This window comes from Cibotium barometz, chromosome 6 (assembly GCF_041138505.1).
Source record: "Cibotium barometz isolate CiBa-2024 chromosome 6, ASM4113850v1, whole genome shotgun sequence".
NCBI lineage: Eukaryota > Viridiplantae > Streptophyta > Polypodiopsida > Cyatheales > Cibotiaceae > Cibotium > Cibotium barometz.
In genome coordinates this window covers 36992763-37019643 of record NC_141051.1, presented here as the reverse complement: position 1 = coordinate 37019643, position 26881 = coordinate 36992763, and the positions used below count along the sequence as shown (strand labels likewise).

General features: G+C 38.1%; 1 protein-coding gene across 1 annotated transcript; it reads right to left on the bottom strand.

The window, feature by feature from the left end:
• Positions 1-729: 729 nt before the first annotated feature.
• Positions 730-20770, bottom strand: LOC147637700 (uncharacterized). Its single transcript, XM_086799011.1, has 4 exons — positions 20675-20770; positions 19804-19874; positions 1163-2107; positions 730-844 (listed from the first exon to the last, which is right to left on the bottom strand). The coding sequence occupies exons 1-4, from the start codon at positions 20768-20770 to the stop codon at positions 730-732; spliced, it is 1227 nt and encodes a 408-aa protein (XP_086655137.1).
• Positions 20771-26881: the final 6111 nt, after the last annotated feature.

The window sequence follows — 26881 nt, the reverse complement described above, 5'->3', positions numbered from 1 at the left end:
ATGCCCCAAAAATGCCCAAATTTACTGCACCCAAACTGTGCAAAAAACCTGTATAGTTCTTTGCTAGAAAGTCTGCCTGTATTTGCCTGTAGATTTTCACAGAGAAAATAAAAATGCCCAATATTCAAAACTTGTAACGCTTACCACAGTGTGATGTTAGCAGGTACAAGTTGACTGCAATGCGAATGACTTGATTGTTGTACTGTGCAGGTACAGTTTACTGTATGGAGCAGACTGCAGGTACAGGTGAAGTACAGTGGATGTACTCTGACGGAGCACTATACTGAACAGTGCGAACAGGTACTCTGCAGGTTTGGAAGTTGCAGTCGTATGCACAGCAGGTACAGTCGAAGCAGTACAGTATTGAAGCTTCAGTCGAATGTACAGAAGGTACAGTCGACTGGTACAGAAGCAAGTACGCAGCACAGAGCAAGGCGACCAGATGCTGAAGGCGGCGCTGACAAGTGTACGGGGCAGGTACAGTACCTGAAGGCGGCGCAGTCTGTATACGGGCAGGTATAGTACCTAAAGGCGGCGCTGACTGTACGGAAGCAAGGCCACGCCTGTTGCACAGTGAAGAGCAAGGCGACGCCTGTTGCAGCAGTCGACTGAGTACACGACAGACAACCAGCGTTGACAAGTACAGTCGACGCTGACTGTACGGAGCAGGTACGGGTGCTGACAGCAACGAACAGGTACGGCAGCTGCTGCAGGCGAGCAGCTGTACGATTACTGCAAGCGGCGCTCAGGTGTACGGGCAGCAAGAATGATGTACGGAGTTGTACGGGCAGCAGCAATAATAACCTGGCAGTGTACGGGCAGGGCAAGGCAAGCCTTCAAAGCTCTGATACCAAATGAAGGCAATGAAGGTGTTAGGGTTAGGGTTTGGAGATGCTGCAAACAAGCGTGGAGAGCAACAGAGAGGGAGAACACAACTTCAGTATTATGCTTGATGAAAAGTGAAGTACAATAGCCACATAATAGTGACCCTAAAGATATGTGTTCACATGTCCGGCCATAAAATGTGCCGGGTGGACCAAAACACCTATAAACTGAATATAAGTGAAACTAGGCTAAACTGGGGGAAAAAACCTCCACTAACTGAAGTAAAAAGTGCCCCAGTAATCTACTGATGATCACTAGCACTCCTCTGGGTGCATACACAGCGTAAAACCCAACAGCTGTTGCCCACCACCCACCACCCATAATAGTGCTTGCAAACTTATCTGACTTTGGACACTTATTTTCAGCCTCCCAATCATACCACTCCTTGGACACCACTAGTCCCTTTCGGACTCTTACTACTCTGTCAAGCACTATGAACATATATGCAAACCTGGTGGTCGAGGGTTTACACAACTCCAACTCACCCTGTGCCCTGTAGATAGAAAGTATCTTGGGCCTCTTTGTGACAAATTTGACAATGAAGCGAGCTGTATTCAATATATCCTGCAACCAACCTAGCTTGCCCATATCCTCCATCATAAGATCTAGACTATGACTGGCACATGGTGTCCAAACAATACGTGGGAACTCCCACTCATATCCAATTCGGCTAATTGCACGCATGGCACATTTCCAACGATTTGTGCGTAGTATGTTGAAAGACAAGGCACACTGTATGAAAAGCTTAGTTAGCTCCCGAGTTGCCTCTTTCACAGCCTGTTTTTGAATACCTGCTTTTATGCTGCCTCTCTTGAGAGACCCCACAATCGGTAATTTAGAACGAGCCGCTACTGGCATAGAGCTCGATCTTACATAAACACCACCTGCATATGAGTCTTGGCTCTCGGCCACCTGTGTTTTTTCCCTCTTTGTCACTGCCTCTGAATTCTCCTCTTCCTCGATTCCTGTACCTGTGTTGGAGTCAATAACCCCTTCTTGGATTTTCTTCCAATCTTGTAGACTGTCCTGCACAACCTTTGGCACCTTGGGACAAGCAGAAATCCCCTCACCCTTCAAGCTAGACAAGTGGGCTTTGATGCGGGTTACACTCCCGCCAGTCACTAACAGGCAGAAATTGCATCTCCATTTTTCAGCTCCAGACCCACCATATCTTCCAAGAGAGGTGACGTGTGTCCACACAGCATCACGATTTGCGACCCATCTATGGCAAAAGAAACAAAAAAAAAACTCCCTGTTGAAAGTTGAAAGTAAAAAAAGCTTCCTGTTGAAAGTTAATCACATTATGCTGCATGCACCGACTCTCTCTCAATTACACAATGCAATTTCTCTCTCAATTTCAATCTCTCTCTCTCTCTCTCTCTCTCTCTCTCTCTCTCTCTCTCTCACACACACATCTCAATTGAAAATTGAAATTTGAGATGTGTGTGTGTGTGTGCGTGTTTGTGTGTGTGTGTGTGTGTGTGTGTGTGTGTGTGAGAGAGAGAGAGAGAGAGAGGTAAAACCTGCTAGTTGCAAGGCTGTAGCAAACACGCACGCACGCTCTCTCTCTCTCTGTGAAACTCGCACGTAAGCTCTCTCTCTGTGAAACGCGTGCGCAAGGCTGAAAAAGGCCCAAATTTTGAGCCGTACGTTTTCAAATGGCAAAAATCCCCAATTTTGACATTAAAAAAAAATAAGCATAAAAAACTCGTTTCAAATTTAACGAAACATTTCGAAACGTTTCGTACTTCAGTGGGGATGCGAAACGCGTTTCATTGCTACTATGCTCGCCTTGGCCCACTCTACCACCTCCTAAAAGGAAAAGATGTTATCAAAGATCTTCTTCCTTGGAGGAATCCATTGTGTGTGTCATGAATGACTATTGGTAATGCTAGTTGCAATTTCATGCTCATTGCCTTGGCAAGAATTTTGTCCCAAGTAATATGATAAGCCTCCATTGGGCAATGTTAGTTTTATCACCACCCTCAGGGATGAGGTGGATAAGACCCTCGGTAAGAAAATGAGGCATAGAGCCCATGTTCCATAAATCCTGTAATGTCACAATGATCTCATCCCCAATGTCATCCCAAAAACTCATAAAAAACGTGGGAGAGGCTATCATCCCCAAGACGTTTATGGATCGCATGTCTAAGGTCATCTACCGAAAAAGGGGCATCAAGTAATGCACACGTCATCCAAAATCACCTTAGGCAGAGCCTCCTAAACCTTATGTTGTGCCCTATCCCTTTGAGGGGAGTGCACCCCTGCAAATAACAAGGGACAACAAAAATCAAAGACAATCCTCCTGACCATGTGAGGCTCTGAGTGGAGCACTCCTTAACACGTTCCCTGTTATGGGAGAGGCCATGTGCAACAAAGAAATGCCGGTTAAATCTACCTCCCATTTGAATCCACAATGAATCTTCTATATGATAATGAAACTCAGCACGTTGCTTAAAAAAGAGTCTTGCAACTCAGCCCTAACAGTGCATAATGCATCTAAGATCCACCTTTTCATTGTAGTAAGGAAGCTAATTGTGCTTCTGATGATCCTCCAATAAAACCTTTAAATAGGCAACTCTCCCCAAGACATTAGCAAGTTCCAGTTGTGGTGATTACACAAAGGCTCGTGTGTGAGTCTTCATCAATCATTCCCCTCATTTTCTTATCAACCTTAGCGGGTTCTTTAGTTTTTTTATGGAGATGTGAGACTATTCCAAAACACACAACCCCCACCCCCACCCACCCCCTTTCTTTTGTTCTTTAACCTAGAATATGCCCATAAAAATGCAAAAACCATTTAGTCATTACAATAAAATGAGTGACATTGTACTCTACCATCGGTGAGAGAATGAGTGGTTCAATAGATTTGGTTTAGAAGATTGCATTACTTCGGCCATCCTTGTTGCACCAAAAAGAGAACCAACCTTTGATGATAGTGAATTTTATGTTCCAAAATTATGTTGATTGAGACATGGCATTGAGGTCGGGATGCTTAATTAGATGGAAAGGGTGTTGAGCTCACAACATTGTGGGGAAAGCTATTGACAAGGGTTTGAAATGCTTGTTCATGAACTAGTGGCTAACTAAAAACTTTTTGTCGTAGTAAGGAAGCTAAGATTATCAAATGGTGCTTTTGATGATCCTCCAAGAAAACCTCGAAATAGGCAACCCTCCCCAAGTTTAGCCAATTTTGTGTGTGCACAAAAGCTTGTGTCTGAGTGGTCCGTCAATCATTCCCCTCCCTTTTTTTTTCAAGCTCAGTAGGATTTTGAGTTTTTTTTTAAAGGATCAAACTTGGAGTTTTTTTAAGAAGGATTATATGTTAGTTCCCATGTGAAAGCTTCCAAACTTCACTACTCCTTGTGAAGTGACCCTCAAGAAGTGGCCCAAATGCTTGCAAAGTAGTAGACATTTACACACTTCTTTTAAAGAAGAAATCCCAACTATTTGTACGGTTGTTTGGTGCAAGAAGAGAGCCTTAAAGACCTTTTTGTGAATCGTTCAATGAGTGAACTGTCCCACCATGTGAACACCCCTTAATGGTTTTAGGAAAACAATAAAAATTTATTTAAGGCTTATTTTCTTCATGGCAGTGCTAGCGTCTAACACACACAAAGGTGATGCTTTGTCTCTCGCTTACAAAGATATTGTCCACATTAGCAACAATGGCAATGCGCCCTCTCTTATCTCAATCTTACCTCTTGCAAACAAGGCAGTGCATCCTCTCTTGCAAAGGAGGTCGGAACCATCATTCTCTCACACCCTCACATGGCTTATAGGATCTCTCTCTCCCTCTCTCGCTTCACACAAAGAAGAGGAATTCTTTCTCTCTCTCAAGACCCTACACAGCCCCACTCTTTCCATTAACAAGATCCATGTTTTCCTTATGGCAAGACAAGAGCAAGCCTTTCTTCACTCTCTCTCTCTCTCTCTCTCTCTCTCTCTCTCAAGCAATTGAATCAACACTCCTTATGGCAATCCTCTCAGCTACTCTCTCAATGAACAAAAAGAAATTATGGCTTCATATCTCTCTTTCATGTGCAATTATTATGAGAAAATCTCTCCTTCCCATCTAATTGCAAAGTAAATAAAGGAACTCCATACAAAAAGTTACTTATGGAAGAATAAGCTTGTGAGGATTAAAACTTTCCTTTAGACATAGGTTGTGACTTCTAGAACTTGGTGATGGTTATATCGATGTAGTAATCTCCTTGTATTTCCTCCATGGGGATGCTTCCATGATGGTGTTGATCATGCCATTGACTGTTATCATTTGATTGATAGCTTGGGTTTGATTCACATCGGATTCATTCACCATTTAAGGGAGTGAATCCAAAATGTTAAGATTCATGGTACCTCCTACAAGAAGCTAATTAACCTAATGACACATTAAGAGCCTAATGACACATGATTAAGTTAAACCTACGGTGGATGGTGTCTAAGTGCACTCATAATGATGAGTGTATGCATTAGACTTAAGCACAATTAGGTTACAAGATTAAGACTTGGACTCATAAAGAGGCTTGAGATGTGCGCAAGTGCTTGTACTTCCATTACTTGAAAATGACCTCCTTTTATATGGATAAAGTACATCTTTACTTGGTCCTTGTATTTGGGATAATCCACTTTTGCCATATGGCTTCATCCTCACCTATTCACTCCCTACCTCTACCTATGCTCTATGTCACCACACTTCTTAACACCCCCCCTTGGTGCCATATCTCTGGGCTACAGAAGGTAGTCAAATGTGAGTTACAACAATCATTACCTCCCTTAGGTGCTCAACTCGCTACTCTCAGCTGGACGGGTATAATACACACAACAAGATGAAATGATAAGATGGACGTCTACTAATATGGTGCCTCCTCTTTTTTTTACAGTGGTGGTGGTTGCCTTCTTGCTCTTTAGAAGAGCTGATCTCTAGGAGCCTCTTCGTACTTGTGGTGGTCGAAGTAGTCCCCATAAAGTTGACTTCGCTTTTCTTCAATCTGCAATCTTCTTCTTTGTGCTCGAACTTGCTGCAGAAGTTACACTTTGGCTTGTCTTTGAACCTACATTTGTTTTGAAAGTGCCCTTTCCTGCCATAATTGTGATACTTCAAATTGCTTTTGTTGAACAATGCACACTCAATAGTGTTGGGATTGCCTCCTTTTAATTATCTCTCCTCCTTCAAAAGAGAGGAGACACATCCATCAAATGTTGGCTTTGGTAGATTCTTCAAGGTTGTAATAAGTACATTGTATTCCTTTGGCATGCTTTTTAAGATTATTGCAATTGCATCTTTATCTCCAATCCTAGTATCTATGCCATGTAATTGGGTCATGATGCTTTTCATTTTACTGACAAACTAAGTCAAAGATTCATTAAAGTTCATTTATAAACCATAGAACTCAATCTTTAAGTGAATTTCTTGGTACTTTGCGTTAGTTCCAAACACAAGATTCAATGTATCCCATGCATCTTCCATAGAGTCAATGTGATGAATAAGCCTTTCGTGTAGGTGTAAACCAATGAGTGACAATGCTTGCTCATCTTTTTCAACCCACCCTTCACTTGGTTCATTCGGCATATTTTTCTTAGTGACTTTTTACAATTTCTTATGCATTAAAAGGTATTTCATCTGTGTAGCCCAGGTGTGGAACCCTTCCCCATTGAACTTCTCTACATGCTAAGTGATGCTTGTTGATGTTGCCATAATGAGAAGGTCTTACCAATGAGCTTGCTTATGATGCTTCAATTGGTAATGTCTATTCTTGTACAACTTGGCAGACGTGAATTTTTAAACAAGATAAAATGGTATGAGATTCAAGTTGTGGGCAGCTTGTACCATCCTCCAAGCTCACCTAAACGAGCTTGGCCCAATTTGGTGTGTAGTGGGAGAATAGAAGGAAAGACCAGTCTGGACGGTGGCAGTGCTTTTGGACAGTAGGATGAGTTTTTGCCTAATTGCTTTGGTGAGGTTAAGGAGCTATGTGAGGCCAATGTACAGCTAAAAGATCTCACCCAATGGTTCCTTGAGTGAGGAGAATGAGCAGCTCAAAGCTTGGCCACAAATAGGGAAGAAGAGATAAGCTTGTGATTAGTGAGAGATTAGTGACTTAAACATACTAATGAGTTGAGATTAACTAAATGAAGTGATTAGGAGAAGCTCTAAGAAGAGAGGGAGGCTCTGCTACCATGTTAAGATTCATGGTATCTCCTACAAGAAGCTAATTAGTCACACTAATTAGCTAAAAGTATATACCAATGACACATGATTAAGTTAAACCTATGGTGGATGGTGCCTAAGTACAATCATAATGATGAGTGTATGCATTAGACTCAAGCACAATTAGGTCCTTTATTTAGTTTTCTCAAGAACTTTATTCAAATGATTTAGCATGTGTCTAACTCGAGCATTATTGATTCAAAAAATATTACCTATTGTTGCCATAGAATTAGACCAAGGAGAACATACAACAAATGTAGATAGAATACCAAAGAGAAGAAAAGGAATTCCCTCTGCTTCTTCATCTTCAAAAAAGGTAGGGGTTAATCTCTTTAGAAAATCGCCACAGAAGAAACCCAAAAAAAAGTCACCAAAAAAAATCTTTTAGTAAAAACTTTGAGCAATAGTTTTTCATTGTGGAGAAAATCCTATTGTAAATCAATTCTAAATAACACTTAATCAAGACCATATATTATTTTATTAATGATGTTTGAGACATATGCTTATATTTCTGGTGAGACTATATTACTATACAGAGCACTTCATCATGCACGTATTCACTCATCTTGTTGATTCCAAGTTTTGATGTTTTCTACATAGCATTTTACTCTTCTCCTTTCCTTTGGATCAACTAGTTCTATTGGATTATTCATGTCTCTTGAGGAGTGTCAAAAGTTTTCTCTATTCATTCCTCAAAACTATATAAGAATTGTCAAGTTTTAGTAAAGTTTTAAACAATTAGCACAATATTATGATAATTCATTAGAGTACTAACCAAGAAAAGGGTTTGAATATCTAACCAAGATAAGGGTTTGTATGTCAGGACTCGGAACCGATAGAATTTATCTTCTCATATTGTTGCTTTAATATTTCTCTTGACTCTTGCTCTATAAGTGTTAATTTATGTACCTCTTCTATAGTTATTTAGAGATTTGTAAACCTAAGAGGTATCTCCTAAGCTCATGATTAGTAATGTTACCTACCATGTCACACAATGCAAGTGGTTCCAAAAGCAAGTAGTCTAATTAAACGAGTTATACACTATTTACAACTTAGGCAGTGAGAGTTCCAAATCTAAAGTCTAAGCTTAATTTGAAACTTTTAGAGTGGCTATTACCTATTCCAAAAAACTTCTGAGTACCAAAACTTTTGAGCACCAAAACGTCAAAATAGAAAGCTTAAACCTACAACATAGCATGCAGTATCAGTAACTTGGAATTTGAAAAACTAATCAAATAATGACATAAACATTAACAAGGTGAAATAAAAACTTATAATCATAAAGAAGAAGTCTAATAGGCTAAGCAACGTACTTGTAAATGTTTTCCTAATGAAAGGAGAAGAGAAAAAATATATATGGTAGAGTTAGATTAGGAGTAGGAAAAAGGGAGGCGAAAGGGGGGGGAGGGGGGGGGGAGAGAGAGAGAGAGAGAGAGAGAGAGAGAGAGAGAGAGAGAGAGAGAGAGAGAGAGAGAGAGAGAGAGAGAGAGAGAGAGAGAGAGAGAGGAAATGTGGAAAGGGGGGAAATAAAAATTAGGAAGGCAAAAAAAATTAAATTACAAATCACCTTGTTGTGAGGAGTACAAGGTACATTTGCTACTTCCCAATATTTTAATTTAAATCTCAATATATTTTATTTGAGAAACTTTACCTTGTTAGAGTTGGTGGGAAAAGATTCAAAAAGATCTATCTTACATGAATCTTGAATCCTAGCTCTCTTATTTCTTTTTTTAATACTTTTTTATACGACCCTTTTTTAGTCCAAATTTCACCTAATAGAAGATCATAGTGAGCCATGATATGGTATTCCAAGAAAAAAAAACTATTGAATGGAGGAGGAGATTACTTTTTGCAATACATCCAAGGTACTCAAGAGTATCCATTAGTAAGACCCTTAGTGTCTTTTGTGACTCAGATTGGCTGGCGGGTGATTTGGACATTAGGAGCTTAGTAAACAAGGTATTATTCTTTTGGTTCGGGATGCATTTCTTGGATTAATAAGAAATAATCCACCAATATAGTCCACGGTTGCACTCTTGTCAACAGAGGTTAAGTACAAATCTGCTTTCTTTACATCATCATGTGAGGCATTGTGGGTAAGTAGGATTCTACAAGATATGGGATTGCTGCAGAAGCAGCTTACAATGTTGTAATGTGACAACCATGACCATTACTTGGAATCATGTGTTTCTGTTATATGGGCTACCGCACCTCCCAACAAGAAGGAACTCCACACAAATACCAATGGGAGAAGCAATAGACACAACAATCGTTGGGTACTTATCAATGCTTCAAGCTCGTGTCCCTTGAGGCTCCACAAGCTCACTTTGAAAGCTCCACTGCTCCGAACACCACCTCTACGCTATCATCGCGAAGTCGCTCACACCACGTATGCAAGGCAATAAACCTCTCACTCCCTCATACACATGCAAGCATGAAAGAGGCACATGTACTAGAGAACACACTCTCTCTCTCTCTCTCTCTCTCTCTCTCTCTCTCTCTCTCTCTCTCTCTCTCTCTCTCTCTCAACAAAGTACAAGAGCTCTCATAGCATAAAGGAGAATTGTGTCATTCCATTATGAAAAATTACCTTATAAACAATTGGCCCTTATTCACACTTGGGCACCCAAAACTTACTAACTAAGTCCTTGGGTGGCCAGTATCTCATAATGTACAACTTTTATAGTGCCTTTGCATAACACTTATTAATATCCTCAAATGGAGGAGCATATTTGTTAATCCAAAATGGGATTAACATCCCCCCTACCTGATGTAGGTTCTGTCCTCACAACCTGTTAAAACTGAGGTCTAAAGACCTAGTCGCTGAACTCATACCTATAGAAGTTGTGGCGTGACTGAATCTTTTTTAGGGTTCTTCTAAAAGCTGCGTGTAACATCCAAAACCCAGTGTCGACCATATCTTCAAATGTAATATGTATGTAGCCTGGAAGAAACCTTAGGTGATGATAGTATAACATCATGCCTTTGTCATTCAGACCTGTTTTCATGTCAAAGCAGAGCTGTTCAGCTGCAAATCCATCATATGTTTCTTTAGGTTGGTCTATCAAGACCACTATTAGCTTTAGAAGTCTGACTGTTGCCACGATATCTGGATCTAGAATACAGTTCCAAACTCGTATCCAGGTGAGCATTTGCTGCCTTTGACTTGCAATATCTAGAAATGATGATGGTGCAAACTATGGAAAATTATAGCAGACATGAGAATATTGGCATTTGGCATAATGGAATTGTAGTGGTGTCAGCCTCCGCTTGATAGGCATATATAGTGGATCAACCCTTTGAGTTGGTGGTGGGGAGCACTGGTACTGCTAACTATATTCAAGAATTGTCAAATACTCCTTACGCCACTTTGGTTGTATACTGAAATCCTCAATGCGAGGACTAGTATCATCTGTAATGATGGCCGTGTAACCCCCCCTTGTATGAACGTGATTTGCTTTGTGCCACCTATGCGAAAACAATAACTAATTATGAATGTAACAATTCTGATCTCGAGCACGGCCGCTAAGTGGGGGTTTGCCAGCTTTTTATGCTTTGCCACATTTTCCCATAAGGTACTTTCTCTTGTAATTGGTAAGAGCTCCTCCAAACCTAGCATTGGTGCACGGAGAGGATAGGGCACCGCATGTTGTATCCTCTTACATTGATTTTCTTAAATTTCCCCCAACTCCAATGGAATTGTACTTTTAAAGCTTTGTGGTGTGAAAGATCCTACTTCTTATGAGTGTTTACATAGCATGTTGTATCCTCTTACAGGGATTATCTTCAATTGCCCCCAACAGAGTCTTAGATCCCTCCAACTAGCTTTAAACCTCACATAGACCCCCCACCCCCCCCAAGAGGCTAACTTTAGTATTTTTGTTAAGTCCATTCCCCTATGGCCCATTTTTACCTTTTCCTTAAAAAATTCCTTGTGTAAACCATATCCCCCTCCCCTCCCCCGTGACTCATCTTTGTTTTCCTCTAAAAAAGAAAACATTTCCCCCACCCCTTCATTTTTTATTTTCTTGCCTTGTTTAAAAAGTTATCTTTGTGTCTTAAAAAAAAGTTCCTTCTTTAGGTTTTTCCTTTTTAGTTTCTACCTTTAAGATACCCTCTTTTGCTTTTAGTCCTTTTGAATTCGTGAAAACTATTCCTCTTCTTCTTTTTTAATCTCTTCGGAAAAAAAGAAGGAAACCCCAAAAAGTGATATTTATTTCCACTTCACCAGATACTTTTTTCATTCTTCTTGTAGATTTAAAAGAGAGAGAAAATAAAAGAGGATGATGCCCTACTTTTGTTATAACATCCAAGAAAACCAAAAAAAAAACTCAAGAAAAAAAAAGGCATCTAAAAAAGCCGAGGTGTTTGTCTAGCAAGCTCCCGTGCCCCCCAATCAGTAGCACCCAAGCCTCCTTTGTGCCAAGAGTTTCTTTTTGCATGCTTTCTTTCCTTTCTCTTGTGATGGGGAGAGAGAGAGAGAGAGAGAGAGAGAGAGAGAGAGAGAGAGAGAGAGAGAGAGAGAGAGAGAGAGAGAGAGAGAGAGAGAGAGAGAGTAATAAATAGGTAATTAGGATTGAAAATTAAAAAGTTTAGTTTAAATCAATTAAGATATTAGGTTTGGCACCACGGCACTAGCTGAGTTGTTAGAAGAGGATGAGTGTTACCCCAAAGGTTCTAGGTTCGATCCTCATTGACTACCTACGATGGATGCACATCCTTGTACAAATTGTCGGCATGGTGTTAGAAGAGGATGAGTTGTTAGAAGAGGATGAGTGTTACCCCAAAGGTTCTAGGTTCGATCCTCATTGACTACCTACGATGGATGCACATCCTTGTACAAATTGTCGGCATGGTGTGTGTGAGATATACACAAGCCAGGTGTAAATATTCATTTTCAATTAATTTCAAGCCTTCCTTATTAAAAAAAAGAAATTAGGTTTAGTTAATTAAAATTAAAAAGTTATAAGAAATAGAAAAAAAAGAGAAAAAATAAACCAACGAATCTTTAAAAAATAATTAAATAAAAATTATATATATATATAAATAGGGAATGCTATAATTTAAAAATTTTAAAAAAAAGTAAAAAGTTTGTGGATAATACACAATTGACTTCTGTATCACCATGTGTTTTTCCATCAATTTCATGATTACCTTATTCAAGAAGTGTGTCCCTTGGTCACTTATTAATTCAATTGAGCACCCAAAACTTATCATGATCACCTCATACAAGAATTTGGTCATTGATGTTGCTTTCACCATAAGAGATCAGCCAAATATTGTTGCACATACCAATGATTTAAACTTAGGTTCTTTTGCCCAAATCGCTCGCAAAAGCGTCGGTATAAATATCAGTACAAAACCGTCGATACTAGCATCGGTATATGCATCAGTACAAAATCACCAATACTAGCATCGATATATACATCATCACAAGCACATGGACCTACATATCAACATATATATCAATGCTCATTAATATCAAAGCATCGGTATATGCGTTGGAACATTAATGTACATACTGACATATATACTGATGCTCGTTGATACTGATGCATATGCCAACATTGGGAGAAATTATTTTTGGATATAATGGGACAGATTGGGGCAGTTTGGCCTAGCTTAACTTATCCTTCCCATAATACCTAGCCATGTTCTTTTAATATAGACACAATAGTAGGTTAAAAATAGATAATTTAATATAAAAACAGAAGAATGCAAAAAAGATTAGCTACTCTTCCTCCTGATCATCATGCTCCACACCTCCTCCCACTTCCACATCATTGCACTGCTCCTTCAAAACTCCCTGCATAAATAAAACCATAAATTTTACCACCATAAGTTATATGCTTGACACATTATATACTTATATTGTTGATGATGTGGGCCCAATTGAGCTCGTGTCCTTCTCGCTCTATGAGACCATGCAAAATCGTACTCTTCTTGGTTATAGCCATGCCCCACTACTTCTCTCTACACACATTCAAGGAAGAATATCTAGCATATATGATAGATTAGATCAAAATTCATACATACATTAGTAAGTATATTGCAGAAAGAAAGAGAAAAAAACTTACAAAGTATGTACAAAAGCATCTAGTGTGCCACCTTTACCAAGACGAGAAGTCGCCAAACCTTCAAGCGTGCTTTATGTAACCTCCCATTTGTTGCTTGTACTTGCCATAAGTTTTATGCTAGCAAACCACCATAAGTTATATGCTTGACACATTATATACTTATATTGTTGATGACGTGGGCCCAATTGAGCTCGTGTCCTTCTCGCTCTATGAGACCATGCAAAATCATACTCTTCTTGGTTATAGCCATGCCCCACTACTTCTCTCTACACACATTCAAGGAAGAATATCTAGCATATATGATAGATTAGATCAAAATTCATACATACATTAGTAAGTATATTGCAGAAAGAAAGAGAAAAAAACTTACAAAGTATGTACAAAAGCATCTAGTGTGCCACCTTTACCAAGACGAGAAGTCGCCAAACCTTCAAGCGTGCTTTATGCAACCTCCCATTTGTTTCTTGTACTTGCCGAGGGTGTCACGGACCTCGACCTTAGCCCTCTCTAGTTAGTAGTCATTAATGTTAAGATGTGGGGCCTTGCTCTTTCCTTCCTATATTTCTTCTCGCACTTTGGACCTTTGATGGCTCATTATTAGTAGGTCTCTCATTCTCTTGAGAATCCACTTGTTAAATTGCTCTTTTTGGGTTGTGGCATATAGGGAACTCTCTATGGAGCTTCTCTTTTTGGGTTGGCACATGGAACTCTCTATGGAGCTCTTTTTGGGTTGGCACATGGAACTCTCTATGGAGCTCCTCAATAATGTAGTTCTTTTTTTCATCATGTTTGTTGTGCCCCTTCGTGAGAGGATGTCATGGCCAAATTGTACACTACAAAGCCAACACATACACTTGAGTACCCTCCCACCTAGCTCATCCTCAATGATGGACCCATCATTGTAGCATCTATAGGAGTACATGGGTCCTGTTGTTGCTAGAGATCTAGGAGTAATGGGAATGCAAAAACAAGGAGTGCTTACCATAGTGAAACTTTGAGTGACACCCAGAGTAGCAACATGAGTGAAACGCGGAGTGGCTATAGGAGTGAAACTTGGAGTGACCCCCAGAAGTAGCCATAGGAGTGAAACCCGGAGTAGCCATAGGAGTGAAACCCAGGGTAGCTATAGGAGTGAAACCCAGAGTGGCTATAGGAGTGAAACCTCCAAGTAGAATGTGGAGTAATCTCAATAGAATATGCAGGAGGATGACGTGGTGGGGTACTCATATACTAGCACCATAACCACCACCACCACCCAACTGCCACACTACCACTCTAACTAATATTGCTACGTTGATGACTACTACCACTATGGCTACTCTACAAGACTTGTGTCATGAAATATGTGCATCACTAGCACTACTTTGAGAACTAGGAGTAACTTGACTTTGTGAGCTATAGTAATGGATGAGGTGACTTGACTCGGTGAGCCAGGAATGGGTGAGGTGAGTTCCAACCTAGCAACCTTATGCTGCTCAGGGGAGCATATGGAAGAAATTCCAATTCTCATCCTATGTGTAGTCTCACAGATTACTAGACATGATAGCTTCAAAACAAAATATGCATGAAAACATTAGCTTATGCATGTTGGAACTAAAGAGCCTACTAGCTATGAGAGTATGCATGTTGTAACTCAAGAACCTAGCTATGAGATCTATGATAATATTATGCATAGAGTCTTATGCATAATATTATCATAGATCTTACGCATTCTTATGCATGTTAGAACCAAAGAACCTAGCTATGAGATCTATGATTATGCATAGAGTCTTATGCCTATAGACTATGCATAGAATCTTGTGATAGTATTATGCATAGAGTCTTATGTAGAATACTACCATAGATCTTATGCATGCTTATGCATGTTAGAACTAAGGAAGCTAGCTATGAGATCTATGATTACGCATAGAGTCTTATGCATATAGACTATGCATAGAATCTAATGATATTATTATGCATATAAGATTATGCATAGATTGCATAGACTCTTTATTCGGAATACTATGCATAGACTGCATAGTAATATATGATGTCTATCTATATAAGACTGTATGCAGTCTATACATATAAGACTTGAAAGATCCCTGTCCCCTTCGCGCAACAAATTCAGGGGTGCTAGCAGCAGAAGTAGCACTTCTCGCGCGAGGCAGGGTCCCTCACTCAGGGCCTCACCCATGGATATCTGGACAAGAGACTAATCCCTCGGTTCTTCCAAAACCGAACCCGGAAAAACTTTCCTCGCCCGGAAAGCACGGGCAATTCCTCCAGGACTTTACTCTAACGTACTCAAGAGCCTTAACTAACTGAACTAATCTGACTGAACCTATAGCATCATAGTTAGATCAAGGAAAAGACTTGCACTTGGATCATAGAGACCAACGCTTTTTTCCTCATTGAGAGACGGAGCTGTTGATTCCTCCATAGAATAATTTTTATTCGGGATTTACTTCATCTATCGTACCATAACAGAATTGGGTCTCATTTTAGAGATCCATCAGTCAGGCTAACCCCATCCAATCCCGTGTGTTAGCCAACCACCCAACCACTGTAGTGATGGGATCCATTTAAGAATTTGGTTAGGTTTTGTCTCAGGTACCAGGGAAAAGAGTTCCCAAGCCCCCTAGCTGGATATTCTTGCAAACTTAAAACTAGTCACACCACTGACACACCCAATATGAAATTACCTTTTTCACAGATTCAGTTGTCTTTAAAACAATCATTTAATGAAACTATAGTATCACTGATCATAATCCTCCAAAATTAATCCGATTGAATCCTAATTTCTAATTTTTCCTTCATCGATGTACTTATGGCATCATTGGCAACCAGAACGCTCACCACCTGTCCACTCAGGGGCCTTTTCAATAGTTCTTAGCTCATAGTACTCGGCAATATATTCACTTATAAAAATCAAAATGAAATCTCGGTTGAAGATCAACAAGATCAACCAACAGATCCATATAAAAGAGCCATGGACTCATCCGTTTGAGGACCAACAAGATCAATCGACCAGATCCATGCCCGAATTCAGAAAATAACTCTTACTCCTTGTTCCAATATCTTCCATGACGTACGTGTGGGTATCTTCAGTGACTCAGAGCCTGAGCACCGTATGGTCAGCACCCTCTAGGATCCTTCGCAAGTCACCTAATGCTTCACTCATAGGCCGCCTTAGTCTCTCATCCATCGTACTGGAAGCTCACCATTTAAATCAAACCGAGGCTAGTCAAGACCTCGGACGACCTTGCTACGCAAGACGTCCTCCGTTGACTCTCCGTCAGCTGTTGCAACTTTATCAAATAGGTCTCCACAACCTCATTAAAAGATGGTCAAAATGCTTCCCTGGCATTTTTGACATAAAACAGTCATTTAAAATGCATGTTATAAATACAGTTTCGATAACAAACTCTTCTTTCCACATTGTTCCACATTAATCCTCATTTATTTCATATGTATTCCCATTCTCATCACATCATTTCCATCTCATCACATCATTATCAGATCTCATCCAGTCGCATCTATCCATATCCACATCTCATCACATCATATTCATTCACATCACATATCACATTTATTCACGTCCATCACATTCATTTACATCACATCCATTTACATCCATCACATCACATTCATGCATATCCATCACATTCATTCTCAAAACCATCCCATCACATGCATTCTATCCACATTATATTACATCACTTCTATCCACATCATATCTCATTCATACACATCTCATCTCATTCATCCACATCCATCCAATCGTTCACATGTACGACTACTCACATTTATCCATACATTCATATCTATCACTTCACATCCACATATATTCATGTCACGTCACATTCTTTTATATACACATCCACATCCATTCTTTCACATACATTCACATCCATTCTTTCACATACTCATCCACATCCATTCTTCACATACACATTCACATCCATCCAATCATTCACATCTCTCTGATTCACATCGCATCTCATCACATCTATTCACATCACATCTCATTTCTATGCAAGTTTTCAGTTTGATTTTCTTTTGAATACAAGGAGTATTTTTTGAATCAATATTCCCAAACTTCTTGATCGGAATTCTGAATTTCATACCAGAATTCCTCCAATTCTATAACCTTGATCCACAGATCAATTCGAAGGGTCTCAAACTTAGTTTCAAATTTGGCAGGAGTTTTGAGTGTATTTTTCTAAACTGGTCACACCTTCTTTCCTCAAAACTGACGAAAGAGTTTGGTCTTGGTCATAGTCTGATTCAAGGTTCGAGTCGGATAAGATTTTTCATGATCTATCTTTCTCAAAAAGGTTTGATAATTCAGTTACTATTTTATTGAATTTCTTTCTTTGAATATTCACTTAATTGATTTCTAAATAATATTTCTCTTACAAGCAAAAATGATGGAAATTACTCTTTTGGAATAACATAAAAATAAACTTTCTTTTCCACAAAATTCTAGAAAATTTAGCCATAACCTCCTTTGTATGGCTGACCATTTCTCATTTTTATCATTCTTTATTTAACTTAAATTAACCCAAATTAGATTTATAGAACTCTAATCTACACAATTTTCTAAATTCAAGAGAGTAAACAATAAGAAGAGTTTAATTAATCCTTTAGTTAATCTTTCTAGGATTGAGAAAGGTTGGAATGTAAAGAGGAGAAGGGGGTGGCCTTTTTATCAAAGGCATAGCATTTGAATTTAATTCAACATCTACAAAACATAAAAATTAAGAAAACCATAGATTCTTCATTAAACAAGTAAGAAAATTAGCTTACATGGAGCTTGTAAGCTCTCCTTTGGCTTGAGGGATTGAGGGTTCTACTCTTGTTTGAAGCAAGAGTGGCCACCAATTCACTTTGGAGAGGATTCGGCCAAAAATAATTGAATTATTAAAAAATTCAATGTAGATGGCTTAGGATAGGAGAGCAGAGTAACAGTGCATAAACACCATTAAGCTTTTACAAAGAGGGAGGCTTCTATTTATAGGAAAAAGTGGGCCTCTAACCAAGCAAACTGATTCTAGAATTTTCCAGATTAGTTTAGTCAATTTTTGACCATTTTTGGGTTAGTTCAGCTTACTTTTTGGATCTAGTTTTGAAATAGGAGAGAGGAGAGATAAAAATATCTCATTTTATTGATTAAAAATTAGGGATAATGATGAGAAAAAGGTGCCTACTTCATGAGGGGAGATCCCCACACTGAGGTGTCAAAATTCGGTTTTTTAATTGTTTTCTTTGGTCCTTAGTCCACTCTTCATCTTATGTTAGCATTTACTCATTTTTGGGGGATTTTTCTTTTATTCTTCAATTTGTCTCCTCCCTACATTTGGATTAATCTTATTGGTCCATAGGAACCATAATTGGACCATAATCCAAAAATTTCTGAAAATCTGGACCCTTAGGCTAAGGTCCTTTATACCTATTTTTAATTAATTCCAATTGCACATTGGAAAGTTCTTTTTGAATTTTTGTTTCAGGGGAAATCATTTTAGACACTAGGAGGATTTTTATATCCAAAAATATCTCAATTTTGAATTACCTCCCTCTAGACATTTTCTCTCTCCAAGTCAAAACAGAGTAAAACAGGATCTTTCTTTTATTTCAGAGAGGGGAATAATTATAAGAGCTGAGTTGGTAGAAGAGGATGAGTGTTACCCCAAAGGTTCTGGGTTCAATCCTCATTGACTACCTACGATGGATGCACATCCTTGTACAAATTGTCGGCATGGTGTGTGTGAGTTATATACATAAGCTAGGTGTAAATATTCATTTTCAATTAATTTCAGGCCTTCCTTATTAAAAAAAGAAATTAGGTTTAGTTAATTGAAATTAAAAAGTTATAAGAAATAGAGAAAAAAGAGAAAAAAATAAACCAATGAATCTTTAAAAAATAATTAAATAAAAATATTATATATATATATATATATATATATATAAATAGGGAATGCTATAATTTAAAAATTTTAAAAAAAGTAAAAAGTTTGTGGATAATACACATTTGACTTCTGTATCACCATGTGTTTTTCCATCAATCTCATGATTACCTTATTCAAGAAGTGTGTCCCTTGGTCACTTACTAATTCAATTGAGCACCCAAAACTTATCACAATCACCTCATACAAGAATTTGGTCATTGATGTTGCTTTCACCATAAGAGATCAGCCAAATATTGTTGCACATACCAATGATTTAGACTTAGGTTGTTTTGCCCAAATCGCTCACAAAAGCATCGGTATAAATATCAGTACAAAACCGTCGATACTAGCATCGGTATATGCATCAGTACAAAATCACCAATACTAGCATCAATATATACATCACAAGCACATGGACCTACATATCGACATATATATCAATGCTCATTAATATCCAAAGCATCAGTATATGCATTGGGACATTAATTTACATACTGACATATATACTAATGCTCGTTAATACTGATGCATATGCCAACATTGGGAGAAATTATTTTTGGATATAATGGGACAGATTGGGGCAATTTGGCCTAACTTAACCTATCCTTCCCATAATACCTAGCCAAGTTCTTTTAATATAGACACAATAGTAGGTTAAAAATAGATTATTTAATATAAGAATGCAAAAAAGATTAGCTACTCTTCCTCCTGATCATCATGCTCCACACCTCCTCCCACTTCCACATCATTGCATCGCTCCTTCAAAGCTCCCTGCATAAATAAAACCATAAGTTTTATGCTAGCAAACCACCATAAGTTACATGCTTGACACATTATATACTTATATTGTTGATGATGTGGGCCCAATTGAGCTCATGTCCTTCTCGCTCTATGAGACCATGCAAAATCGTACTCTTCTTGGTTATAGCCATGCCCAGGAAGAATATCTAGCATATATGATAGATTAGATCAAAATTCATACATACATTAGTAAGTATATTGCAGAAAGAAAGAGAAAAAAACTTACAAAGTATGTACAAAAGCATCTAGTGTGCCACCTTTACCACGACGAGAAGTCGCCAAACCTTCAAGCGTGCTTTATGCAACCTCCCATTTGTTGCTTGTACTTGCCGAGGGTGTCACAGACCTTGACCTTAGCCTTTCTCTAGTTAGTAGTCATTAATGTTAAGATGTGGGGGCTTGCTCTTTCCTTCCTATATTTCTTCTCGCACTTTGGACCTTTGATGGCTCATTATTTGTAGGTCTCTCATTCTCTTGAGAATCCACTTGTTAAATTGCTCTTTTTGGGTTGTGGCATATAGGGAACTCTCTATGGAGCTTCTCTTTTTGGGTTGGCACATGGAACTCTCTTTGGAGCTCCTCAATAATGTAGTTTTTTTTTCATCGGGTTTGTTGTGCCCCTTCGTGTGAGAGGATGTCATGGCCAAACTGTACACTACAAAGCCAACACATACACTTGAGTACCCTCCCACCTAGCTCATCCTCAATGATGGACCCATCATTGTCGCATCTATAGGAGTAAGGGGAATGCGAAAATAAGGAGTGCTTACCAGAGTGAAACTTTGAGTGACACCCAGAGTAGCAACATGAGTGAAACTCGGAGTGGCTATAGGAGTGAAACTTGGAGGGACACCGAGAGTAGCCATAGGAGTGAAACCCAGAGTAGCTATAGGAGTGAAACCCAGAGTAGCTATAGGAGTGAAACCCGGAGTGGCTATAGGAGTGAAACCTCCAAGTAGAATGTGGAGTAATCTCAATAGAATATGCAGGAGGATGACGTGGTGGGGTACTCATATACTAGCACCATAACCACCACCACCACCCAACTGTCGCACTACCACTCTAACTAATATTGCTACGTTGTTGACTACTACCACTATGGCTACTCTACAAGACTTGTGTCATGAAATATGTGCATCACAAGCACTACTTTGAGAACTAGGAGTAACTTGACTCGGTGAGCTATAGTAATGGATGAGGTGACTTGACTCGGTGACCCAGGAATGGGTGAGGTGAGTTCCAACCTAGCAACCTTATGCTGGTCTCAGGGGGGGAGAGCATATGGAAGAAATTCCAATTCTCATCCTACCTATAGTCACACAGATTACTAGACATGGTAGCTTCAAAACAAAATATGCATGAAAACATTAGCTTATGCATGTTGGAACTAAAGAGCCTACTAGCCATGTTGTAACTCAAGAACCTAGCTATGAGATCTATGATAATATTATGCATAGTCTTATGCATAATATTATCATAGATCTTACGCATTCTTATGCATGTTAGAACCAAAGAACCTAGCTATGAGATCTATGATTATGCATAGAGTCTTATGCCTATAGACTATGCATAGAATCTTGTGATAGTATTATGCATAGAGTCTTATGTAGAATACTATCATAGATCTTATGCATGCTTATGCATGTTAGAACTAAGGAAGCTAGCTATGAGACTTGTGTCATGAAATATGTGCATCACAAGCACTACTTTGAGAACTAGGAGTAACTTGACTCGGTGAGCTATAGTAATGGATGAGGTGACTTGACTCGGTGAGCCAGGAATGGGTGAGGTGAGTTCCAACCTAGCAACCTTATGCTGCTCTTAGGGGGGGAGAGCATATGGAAGAAATTCCAATTCTCATCCTACCTGTAGTCTCACAGATTACTAGACATGGCAGCTTCAAAACAAAATATGCATGAAAACATTAGCTTATGCATGTTGGAACTAAAGAGCCTACTAGCCATGTTGTAACTCAAGAACCTAGCTATGAGATCTATGATAATATTATGCATAGTCTTATGCATAATATTATCATAGATCTTACGCATTCTTATGCATGTTAGAACCAAAGAACCTAGCTATGAGATCTATGATTATGCATAGAGTCTTATGCCTATAGACTATGCATAGAATCTTGTGATAGTATTATGCATAGAGTCTTATGTAGAATACTATCATAGATCTTATGCGTGCTTATGCATGTTAGAACTAAGGAAGCTAGCTATGAGATCTATGATTACACATAGAGTCTTATGCATATAGACTATGCATAGAATCTAATGATATTATTATGCATATAAGATTATGCATAGATTGCATAGACTCTTTATTCAGAATACTATGCATAGACTGCATAGTAATATATGATGTCTATCTATATAAGACTGTATGCATTCTATGCATATAAGACTTGAAAGATCCCTGTCCCCTCCGCGCAACGAATTCAGGGGTGCTAGCAGCGGAAGTAACACTTCTAGCATGGGGCAGGGTCCCTCACTCGAGCCCTCACCCACACAGATATCCGGACAAGAGACTAATCCCTCGGTTCTTCCAAGAACCGGGAAAAACTTCCCTCGCCCGGAAAGCACGGGTGATTCCTCCAGGATTTTTTTACTTTGACGTACTCAAGAGTCTTAACTAACTGAACTCAAGAGTCTTAACTAACTGAACTCAAGAGTCTTAACTAACTGAACTGATCTGACTGAACCTGTAAGCATCATAATCAGATCAAGGAAAAGACTTGCACTTGGATCATAGAGACCAATGCTTTTTTCCTCGTTGTTGTTGAGAGGCACAGCCATTGATTCTTTTTCATAGAACAATTTTTATTCGGGATTTACTTCATCTATCGTACCATAATAGAATTGGGTCTCATTTTAGGGATCCATCAGTCCAGCCTAACCCCATCTAGTCCCGTGGGTTAGCCAACCGTCCAACCACTGTAGTGATGGGATCCATTTAGGAATTTGGTTAGGTTTTGTCCCGGGTACCAAGGAAAAGAGTTCCCAGGCCCCCTAGTCAGATATTCATTCAAACCTTAAACTAGTCACACCACTGACACACGCAATATGAAATTGCCTTTTTCACAGATTCAGTTGTCTTTAAAACAATCATTTAATGAAACTATAGTATCACTGATCATAATCCTCCAAAATTAATCTGGTTGAATCCTAATTTCTAATTTTTCCTTCATCGGTGTACTTATGGCATCATTGGCAACCAGAACGCTTACCACCTGTCCACTCAGGGGACTTTTCAATAGTTCCTAGCTCATAGTACCCGGCAATATATTCACTTATAAAAATCAAAATGGAATCTCCGTCGAAGATCAGCAAGATCAACCAACAGATCCATATAAAAGAGCCATGGACTCATCCATTGAGGACCAGCAAGGTCAATCAACCAGATCCACGCCCGAATTCAGAAAACAACTCTTACTCCTTGTTCCAATATCTTCCACGACGTATGTGTGGATATCTTCGACGACTCAGAGCCCGAGCACTGTATGGTCAGCACCTCTAGGATCCTTCTTCGCAGGTCACCTAGCGCTTCACTCATAGGCCGCTTCCTTAGTCCCTCATCCACCGTACCGGAAGCTCACCATTTAAATAGAACCGAGGCTGGTCAAGACCTCGGTCAACCTTGCTACGCGAGACGTCCTTCGTTGACTCTCCGTCAGCTATTTCAACTTTATCAGATAGGTCTCCAAAACCTCATTAAAAGACAGTCGAAATGCTTCCCCAGTACTTTTGACATAAAATAGTCATTTAAAAAACAGGTCATAAATACAGTTTTGATAACGAACTCTCGTCTTTCCTCCACATTGTTCCACATTAATCCTCATTTATTTCATATGTATTCCCATTCTCATCACATCATTTTCCATCTCATCACATCTTTTCTCATTTATCCACATCATCATATCTCATCCACTCGCATCTACCCATAACCACATCTCATCACATCATATTCATTCACATCAGATATCACATTTATTCACATCCATCACATTCATTTACATCACATCCATTTACATCCATCACATCACATTCATTCATATCAATCACATTCATCACCATATTCATTCTCAAAACCATCCCATCAGATGCATTCTATCCACATTATATCACATCACTTCTATCCACATCATATCTTTTTCATACACATCTCATCTCATTCATCCACATCCATCCAATCATTCACATGTATACGACTACTCACATCTATCCATACATTCATATCTATCACTTCACATCCACATATATTCATGTCACATCACATTCTTTCATATACACATCCACATCCATTCTTTCACATACATCCACATCCATTCTTTCACATACTCATCCACATCCATTCTTCACATACACATCCACATCCATTCTTCACATACACATCCATATCCATTCTTCACATACACATCCACATCCATTCTTCACATACACATCCACAACCATTCTTCACATACACATCCACATCCATTCTTCACATACACATTCACATCCATCCAATCATTCACATCTATCTGATTCACATCGCATCTCATCACATCTATTCACATCACATCTCATTTCTATGCAAGTTTTCAGTTTGATTTTCTTTTGAATCCGAGGAGTATTTTTTGAATCAATATTTCCAAACTTCTTGATCGGAATTCTGAATTTCATACCAGAATTCCTCGAATTCTATAACCTTGATCCACATATCAATTCGAAGGGTCTCAAACTTAGTTTCAGATTTAGCGAGAGTTTTGAGTGTATTTTTCTAAATTGGTCACACCTTCTTTCCTCAAAATTGAAGAAAGAGTTTGGTCTTGGTCATAGTCTGATTCAAGGTTCGAGTCGGATAAGATTTTTCCTGATCTGTCTTTCTCAAAAAGGTTTGATAATTCAGTTACTATTTTACTGAATTTCTTTCTTTGAATATTCACTTCACTCATTTCTAAATTAGTTAGGAATTCTAATGAGGAATAGATTAATCATTTATCTGAATATTTCGATCTCGAAAGATTTCCTGAATTCTCTTTTTACAATCTGTGTGAATATAAAACGATACAAATTTCTCTCTTAGAGTATTTAATTATTCATTTATCAAATACTCATAGAATTTAAACAGAGAATTTAAGAGAATTCTAATTTTGATATAAAAATTCTTTATTAAAGAAAATCCTTTATGCATTTTTTAATGCATAAAAATCAAATTTAATGAGAATAACACTTTTATAATAAAAAAATTTCCTTTATACATCTTTCTATGCACAAAAATCAAATTTAATGAGAATAACAATTTTGTTTAAAAAAATTTCCTTTATGCATCTTTCTATGCATAAAAATCAAATTTAATGAAAATAACACTTTTGTAATAAAAAAATTCCTTTATGCATCGTTCTATGGATAAAAATCAAATTTAATAAGAATAACACTTTTGTAATAAAACAAATTCCTTTATGCATCTTTCTATGCATAAAAATCAAATTTAATGAGAATAACACTTTTGTAATAAAGAAAATTTCCTTTATGCATCTTTATGTGCATAAAAATCAAATTTAATGAGAATAACACTTTTGTAATTAAAAAAAATTCCTTTATGCATCTTTCTATGCATAAAATAAAATTTAATGAGAATATCACTTTTGTAATTAAAAAAATTCCTTTATGCATCTTTCTATGCATAAAAATCAAATTTAATGAGAATAACACTTTTGTAATAAAAAAATTCTTCTATGCATCTTTCTATGCATCAAAATCAAATTTAATAATTAATATCAGTGATATCCATGCATATTCATAGGTGAATATGTACATGGAGTAATTAGAATATTTCTCTTAGAAGCAAAAATGGTGGGAATTACTCTTTTGGAATAACATAAAAACAAACTTTCTTTTCCACAAAATTCTAGAAAATTTAGCCATAACCTCCTTTGTATGGCTGACCATTTCTCTTTTTTATCATTCTTTATTTAACTTAAATTAACCCAAATTAGATTTATAGAACTCTAATCTACACAATTTTCTAAATTCAAGAGAGTAAACAATAAGAAGAGTTTAATTAATCCTTTAGTTAATCTTTCTAGGATTGAGAAAGGTTGGAATGTAAAGAGGAGAAAGGGGTGGCCTTTTTATCAAAGACATAGCATTTGAATTAAATTCAACATCTGCAAAACATAAAAGGGGTAATGTTGAGAAAAAGGCGCCTACTTCATGAGGGGAGATCCCCACACTGAGGTGTCAAAATTCGGTTTTTTAATTGTTTTCTTTGGTCCTTAGTCCACTCTTCATCTTATTATGTGAGCATTTACTCATTTTTGGGGGATTTTTCTTTTATTCTTCAATTTGTCTCGTCCCTACATTTGGATTAATCTTATTGGTCCATAGGAACCATAATTAGACCATAATCCAAAAATTTCTGAAAATCTGGACCCTTAGGCTAAGGTCCTTTATACCTATTTTTAATTAATTCCAATTGCACATTGGAAAGTTCTTTTTGAATTTTTGTTTCAGGGGAAATCATTTTAGACACTAGGAGGATTTTTATTGGATGAATGGGTCCCTGTGATGATGTTCGTAACTGGAATGACGATAATGACTTCAGTAAATCACTACGAGATTAGTGGATTGTGCTGGACAGATTGCTACTGTTAACACTTGACTTGGTGGATCCAGTTAAGGGATGACAAATTAAAAACCTACATAACTCAAACTTCCATGGAGGAATGTTCAGATGGAATTTTCGGTCTGATGGACCATAATTGTGTTAAGAACATGAATGATATGTTCTGAATAAATTGTTATCTGATAATGAGTTCTATATAAGGGATCTTTATTCCATGATTCTATGGAGAGATGACCAATCGAAAGGACCCCAGAATCAGTTGGATTTGAATGATAATTAAAAGAACTTAACAAGAATTTTCGTATTGATAGGATCATGGATCGAGGTCGTCGTGGTAGGAATGATAACCCCCAACTCGATTAGGA

Bases quoted from the DNA above. Each gene is read 5' to 3' on its own strand.
- LOC147637700 (XM_086799011.1), bottom strand. From the start codon at position 20,770: ATGGCTACTCTCGGTGTCCCTCCAAGTTTCACTCCTATAGCCACTCCG. The intron at 2,108-19,803 runs GTAGCTAATCTT...CTTTTGCCATAG, and splicing joins CATGATGATCAGGAGGAAGA to ATGGGTCGCAAATCGTGATG. The intron at 845-1,162 runs GTATGCACCCAG...ATTTGGTATCAG, and splicing joins GCTGTTGGGTTTTACGCTGT to AGCTTTGAAGGCTTGCCTTG.